The sequence below is a fragment of the Neomonachus schauinslandi genome, chromosome X, assembly GCF_002201575.2.
Source record: "Neomonachus schauinslandi chromosome X, ASM220157v2, whole genome shotgun sequence".
NCBI classification, from domain to species: domain Eukaryota; kingdom Metazoa; phylum Chordata; class Mammalia; order Carnivora; family Phocidae; genus Neomonachus; species Neomonachus schauinslandi.
Genome location: NC_058419.1, coordinates 12,113,736 through 12,120,520, shown reverse-complemented (window position 1 = coordinate 12,120,520; position 6,785 = coordinate 12,113,736). Strand labels below are relative to the sequence as shown.

The following is a 6,785-nucleotide window of genomic DNA, read 5'->3' as shown; positions in this document are numbered from 1 at the left end:
GACTTTTTAAAACCCAACCTTCTAGTGTTGAATGCTAGCTCTGCCGCTTCAGCCACCACGGTTGAAATGCACTTATTTCCTGCTAGGGATTCCTGTAACCATTTATTTTTTAATAGGATAATTGAGATTTCCGAAGGGTTTTCGTTTTGTAAATATTGCAGCTCGGCTCAAATGTCTTCCCGCCCCAGTGCACAGAGGTAAAGGTGCTCCCTCTTTGGGCCCGTTTCCGCGGCCGCGGGCGGCCCCTCCCCGCCCCGCGTGGCTGCTACGGCAGACACTCCTTCCGCGGACGCTCACCGCTATCAACAAGTGCGTGGCCGCGGGGTGTTGGGCTCAGCGAGCTGGGGGCCGGCTCCCAGCACACGCTCCTGGAAGACCAACCGCTTGCTCCTTGGAGTTTCCGTAGAAAGGATTGGGAGCTGGAGTGTTTTGGATGCCCGGGAGTCAGAAACCCTCTCAGATCACGCTCGCTCCCCCCCCCTTCCCCCCGCAGGACGGGACCAAGGCTCTTAATACCGAGTGATAGTCCCCTCCCCAGCCCGCGCATATGTTTCAGGCCCGCAAAATTATCAGGACTCCATTATGTTGGTTATAAAATTTATTGATCTCTCATTTAGGAATTAAGAGTAAAACCTTGAAAAACCTGAAACAAAATAGCCCCTTCCCCACCACCCAAACGAAATCCGAATACATTAGCGCGACGAAATATCAAACAGATCACGGCAGAAATCACCAACTCAACAGCCTAAATGCGGACTGGACAGAAGCTGTCCCGCGGCCAGGGGCGGCGAGGCGGGAGACGCACGCACACCTGGCTATAAATTAACATTGGCCTGAGCTGCCGCGCCACTCCGCGCGGTCAGCCCCCCAAAAACCCACCAGGAAAACCGATGCAACGCGCCGGGGCGGGGGGAGGAGGCGTTGCAGTTCTCAGGCCAGCCTCACCCGAGAGTACGTTTCTCCTATTCACTCACTCCTTGGCTAACAGTAAACTAACGAGACAACGTTTTCAAATGCAACAGAAAAACCCAGGAACGCAGGAGGAGGAGGGGGGCTGTTTTTTCTCTGCAAACATCACAGCGATTCCCAGCCTACAAAAGGGGAGGGAGGGGCAGCGGCGAGGGGTAGGCGAGCTCTAGAAAGTCCCATTTCCGCTGCTGCGGACTTCTTTTTGCTTTCGTACAAAACCCGACAGCTACAGCAAAACTTTCTGTCCTCCCCATCATCGGTACAAGGCAACAGTCCCAGGCAAGCAAAGCTAAACAACAAGGCGTCCCAACTTGGGGGTGCGGGGCGGGATGGGGGCGGAGGGGCGGCGCGCGCAGGCGGGCGCTCAGATGTGGGTCAGCGGCACCGTTCCGTTGACGGCAGTCCCAGCGCCCTGGTAGTGCTGGTGTACGCTGTGCAGGCGGCCGCCGGGCAGCGGTGAAGCGGCGTCAGCCGCGTCCCCGCCGGGTGGCAGGTACATGCTGATCATGTCGCGCAGGTCGCCGAGGCACGCACGCTGCGAGTGCGATGTGATGGCGGGCGGCGGCGAGCTGGGTTCGGTCTTCACCACCGTGCCCATGGGGCCCAGGCTCATGGCGGCGGCCGCGGCGGCCGCGGCGGCGGCGGTGGCGGGCTGCTGCCCGTAGGCGGCGGCCGCGGCAGCGGCGGCCGAGGGCGCCATGCCCCCGTAGCCCGAGGCGGCGGCGGCGGCGGCGGCGGCGTTCATGTAGCTCTGGGCGCCGGGCGGCATCATGGGGCTGTACTGCAGGCCGGCCATGTCGTAGCGGTGCATCTGCGGCAGCGCAGGCGGCGGCGGCGGGCTGCTCATAGTAGCGGGCTGCGCGTAGCCCAGCTGCTCCTGCACCAGCGAGTACGCGCCGTTGGCCCAGCCGTTCACGTGTGTGTACGTGTCCAGGCGCTGGCCCACGCCCACCGGGCTGCTGGCGGCGGCGGCGGCGGCGGCGGCAGCAGCGGCGGCGGCAGCGCCCGGGGGCAGCAGGCCGCCGGGCAGGGAGTACTTGTCCTTCTTGAGCAGTGTCTTGGTCTTGCGGCGCGGCCGGTACTTGTAGTCCGGGTACTCTTTCATGTGTACCGCGCGCAGTCGCTTGGCCTCGTCGATGAACGGCCGCTTCTCGGCGTCGGTCAGCAGTTTCCAGTCGGCGCCCAAGCGCTTGCTGATCTCGGAGTTGTGCATCTTGGGGTTCTCCAGGGCCATCTTGCGCCGCTGCCCACGGGACCACACCATGAAGGCGTTCATGGGCCGCTTCACGCGGTCCTGGTCGCTGCCCCCGCCCCCGCCACTCGAGGCCCCACCGTTGCCGCCGCCTGCGTTCGCGCCGCCGGCTGCGTTCGCACTACTCTTGCCTGCGCCGCTGGGGGCTGCGGGGCCGCCTGCGCCTGCCGCTGGGGTGGGTGGCCCCACGGGGTTCTTGAGCTCGGTCTCCAGCAGGCTGTACATGGCCGGGGCGGGAAGAAGGTGCGCCAGAGTGGCGGGAGGAGAAGGCGCTCCCGGGGCTGGAGCGGCCACGGTGAAAAGGCCTGGGGACTCCGTCGGAGGGGCGCTCGGGGGCCGGTGGGCCAGCGGGTCAGGCGGGAAGGGCAGGCTTGCCAAAGTGCTCCGCGCCAAGTCGGCAGGAACCCGCAGGCTACTCGCACCTGATGCGTTGTCTCGAGCTGGCCGCATTCGCAGTCTGGCCGGGCGCTCGCCGGGTCCCTTATATACCTGCTCGGATCCCCCGGGGTTGGGACTCGGTCCGCCCCTCGCCACCGGGAGGCCCCGTGATTGACAGGCTCACAGTGATGCGCCCTGGCCAATCATCACGGAGTCCCCGTTCGGCCCCACTGGAAAAAAAAAGTTCGGGGAGCCCTTTCGTTCACCCCCACGCCCCTCTTGGGCCTGGTGACGTGATGAGAGTTATTCAGGAGGCGGGAGTCCCAGAGAGCCGCTCAGAGACCACCAATTAGGGTCTCAAAAAGTTTGAAAGAACGAAACTCGAGGAAGTGACGGAGGGGGGAGGGGGCGCGCGAGCAGAATTGGGGGGAAGGGGGGCAGAGGGGCGCCCACGGGGTTCAGAAAACAACTTTGCAGCCGCGTCAGGACCGAGCAGTGCCTGGTCCCGGGGCCACCCTGCAAAGCATCCCGCTGTCTGCGCGGAGGTCCTCCGACCGCTTCTGCTGCAGCGCTAGGGATACTGGCTGGGCATCGCCAGTTACCCGGGAGAGCTTGTGGACTCAGGACGCAACGGAGGCACCCCGGGTTGCGGCTCCAAGAAGCCCTCCCTAGAATCGGCCCCTGTCCCAGCAGGACCCTCTGCCGGGAAGTCGCGGGCCTGCGCTCCCAGGACGGAGCCGGGGTCAGGGACCGGGGCACGGGAGACAGGCTTCCGAACCGCGGAGCGCAAGGGGGCTGTGGGGCTCTCCGCTGGTTTGAGTGAAGGCGAGCAGTCAGCCGCCTGCTGCCCGAGCCGGGCGGAGGCGCTCACATGCGGTGGCGCGGACAGTGTGTGTGGGGCGGAGGGGGTGAACCGGCCTCGGCTCTCTCGCTCCAGGCCCCCGCTTAGCGGCCCCTTTTTGTTTCTGCTCTCTGGCCATTTCGGTTTTTCCAGTCCGATGCCCCTGAGGGGGAGGGTCGGGCCCTTGGAAAATCCGTTTTCATGGCAACACGGAGCCTCTCCAAGTGAAAGAAAAGTTTCTTGGAGGTGGGGGGGGGGGGGGGGGGACGGGGGCCGGAGTGGAGCCGAGGCCGTCCTCCGGGCGGACCGCCGGGCCCCTCCACTGGCCGCGCACCTGCCAGGACCACTGAGCGCTGCTCTCGCTGCGCAGCCGTGCCGCCTCCCCGCGGAGCAGGCTCTGCTAACGGATTCCGTCCTTCTCCTTTTTTGTTTTACAGCCATTCCTGGCCAAAGCCTCGAGACTCGAGCGGGACATTCACCCGCATGTCATGTTGTCTGCCAAAGACTAGTGTCTCGGAACCCCGGCTACGGGGAGAGGGAACCCGGACAATCGCCTTCGCCAGCCTGAGCGAGTGGCACCGCGTTTGAAACTCCGGGAGCCGCCCGAGGCGACGGGTGGGAAGGAGGAGCGAGCCAGGCAGAAGTGGCAGAGACTGAAATAAGGTGTCCGCGCCTGTGGTCCCCTTCCCCCAGCCTCGTGGAAAGATGAGGAACCAAAAGAAAAGCGTAAATCCTAAGTGTGAAAAAAAAAAACCCCAAAACCAAAAACCCAGGCTTTTAGCTCCTTAGCGCTAATGCAAAACCAGGCGATCCGGGGACATCTGCACGCTGGGAGCTACCCCTCTTTCCTGCACGAATTTAAAAGTATACCGTTGTGACTTGGGAGGGGGGTGGCGTAGAGCAGGCCAGCCTCCTCTGGGGTGGGCGGACCGCTGGCACTAGAGTCCTGGCTCCCAGCCGGCATCATCTTCTGGAAATTTTGCGTCTCTAAACCAGCCCCTTAAGTTTGGGTTCCACCTGTCTACGTTCTCTTGCTTTTCTGGCCGGAAGGAAGCAAATGTCCACAGTCAAGGGCTGCAGTCCTTTGAATGGATGTACGATTTAGGGTTTTAAAGTAAACTATCTGGAATGGTTCTGTGTATGGATCTTATGTCTGTGTGTCTGTGTGTGTTTGTGTGTGTGCGCGCCCGTGGATGGGTGTGCACACTTAAGCTGACACAGACTGGAAGACGTGTCTCAGAAAACGGAATGATTTGGCGATCTCCACCAGCACTTGTTTTTTTTTGGCAGAACTAGCTGATAAAGTCCATTTTTCCTGGCCAAACCCACCTTCTCCCAAATAAGTCAATGTGCGGTAACCCTGCCCGCCTGCCGCCTTCTCCAGATGCCCTCTCGGGTTCTCTGGGCCTCTGAGGCTGTTGCTAAGTGAAGCGCGTTTTAGGAAACTACCCAACCGACGCGCGGCCTGGCGTCCAGTAGCCTGACAGATGTCAGGATTCTTTCCAAGTTTTAGGACCCAAGTAAGCCGTTGTGGTGACAGCGCCTGGGCTGCATATTTCCCAAGGCGAGGGATGCGGCGCTGGGTCTGTACTCCTCCCCGGAGCAGATTGGGGGGGGGGGGCGTTAGTCACTGCCCCCACCTGTTTGTCATTTGATCACAACTAGCCCGCGGTTTAGGTGAGCTCATTTGCACATTACATCCTCTGCCAGTATTCCGCCAGGACAGACATCTTCTCCCACAGTCCTGGCTTCCCTCGGAGGCGGCGATTAAAACGGTCTCTGTGCCTGGTGACTCCGGGGTGGTCTGCACAGGCCCAAGCAGGAGTCAAGCCGAATTTCCTTCAAAACATTTCCGAGGAAACGTCCTCAACCCAAACCACCATCTCAATAGTCGAACAAGGTCATTGCAGGCGTGGGGAGGTGGGGGGAAGGCTGGAAGGAAACCCGTTCTCCTGGTCCACTAGCAGTGCAGGCACAAGCACCAGCCGAGCAGCGCGATCTTAGCTGGGGGTCGGGAGAAGGGTCGCGGCAGGTACTGCTGCCCGAGGGGCCTCGATTCAGGAGTGGGCTGCGGGGAGGCAAGACAGCCAGCGGAGCCAGAATCCGTGTCTCTGACACGAACTCTGCACCGAGTGAGGGAAGCAAGGGACACAGCAGGATCCAAGACCAGTTCTTTCCATCCTCTTCCGGAGAAGAGAGCGCGTTCGGCAGCTCTCTTGCCCTTTGGGGCCTCCGGGCACACAGAGCCCCGGATGGCGGGCTGGGAACCCGGCCAAACACACCCTCCCCATTCCCTTTGCCCTCCCAAGAGAGCTCCGGCTCCCTCCGACTGGGGCTGGGGCTGGGGATCCCAAGACCCAGGGCGTGGCAACAGCGCCGTTTGTTGGCTTCGGTTGGAAACTTCACCAAGAGGCGCCCCTTCCCGCCCTCCGGGGCTTCGAGGTCGCCCCAGCCCTTTAAGGAGAGGCAGCTGGTTTTGCCGCCGGGCAGAAGTGGTGCTTATCCTTAGAGGGCTGGTTAGCGCGAAACTCGGGGGACCCGGGCTCTAGCGTGTTGGCCTGGCGGGCCCCGGGTGCATAGTGCGCTCCCACTCTTCCATCCTCCGGTTTCGAGCCTTGGCAGAAATCAGGTGTCCCGAGGGCCTCATACCTGCAAAGTATACTTGAGCAGTTGTGCCATAGAGCTACTGGTAGAGCAGAGTAGGGGAGGGGCTATCCCATCACTCGCGGCGGCGGGGGGGGCGGGGGGGGGCGTTGATTCCTTCTCAACTCATCGGGGACCTTTCTCGGGGTCTCCGGCTCTATTAGGACCCAACTCTTGGAAGAGATGCCCTTTGCGTGCATCTCGGGACGGGATGGGTGCGTGTCGGTGCCCGCTCTGGGGGCTGAGGCCTGACAATAGGGTCGAGCAATCAATCGCCTTGTACAAGAGCAGCAGAGCCCAGAGAGCGGTCTGGTTTTGAGTAAGTGCGGAAAAACGTATCCGGGCGACCCTCAGAAACGCTTTGCTTTCCAGCCAAAAAAAAGTTTGCTTATCCAAAGGCAGTAATTCCTCTTTCTTCCTTGAGAACATCCCTTGACTATCATATACTCTGGCTCCTAGCCAACATCGTGTATTTAGGCCAGATTGAGGGCCTTGGTCAAGAAATCAGAGGCGGGGGTCTGTTGTAGAACCATCTCTTATAAAAGGTCGGAAAGGTTACCAGCACTCCAAGGAGATGGAAGAGACAGCACCTTCTAGTTCTCAAAGCATTCAGTTGGTTCCTTCTCCCCCAACCGCAGTACTCCGCTCCCTGCTCCGCAGCTTCCAATGAAACACTTGTTCATACAGGTCTGGGAAGGAACT

General features: G+C 61.3%; 1 protein-coding gene across 2 annotated transcripts; it reads right to left on the bottom strand.

The window, feature by feature from the left end:
• Positions 1 to 1,333: 1,333 nt before the first annotated feature.
• SOX3 (SRY-box transcription factor 3) lies at positions 1,334 to 2,671 on the bottom strand. 2 transcript variants are annotated; one of them, XM_021684552.1, is made up of 3 exons: positions 2,411 to 2,446; positions 1,665 to 2,347; positions 1,334 to 1,577 (listed from the first exon to the last, which is right to left on the bottom strand). In XM_021684552.1, exons 1-3 carry the CDS (start codon positions 2,444 to 2,446, stop codon positions 1,334 to 1,336), a joined length of 963 nt encoding a protein of 320 aa, XP_021540227.1. The 2 variants fall into 2 exon arrangements, with proteins under 2 accessions (XP_021540227.1, XP_021540218.1); XM_021684543.1 differs by having other exon boundaries at positions 1,334 to 2,671.
• Between the last annotated feature and the right edge of the window lie 4,114 nt (positions 2,672 to 6,785).

Excerpts from the sequence above, each read along its gene's own strand:
- SOX3 (XM_021684543.1), bottom strand. The coding sequence starts at position 2,671 with ATGCGGCCAGCTCGAGACAACGCATCAGGTGCGAGTAGCCTGCGGGTT.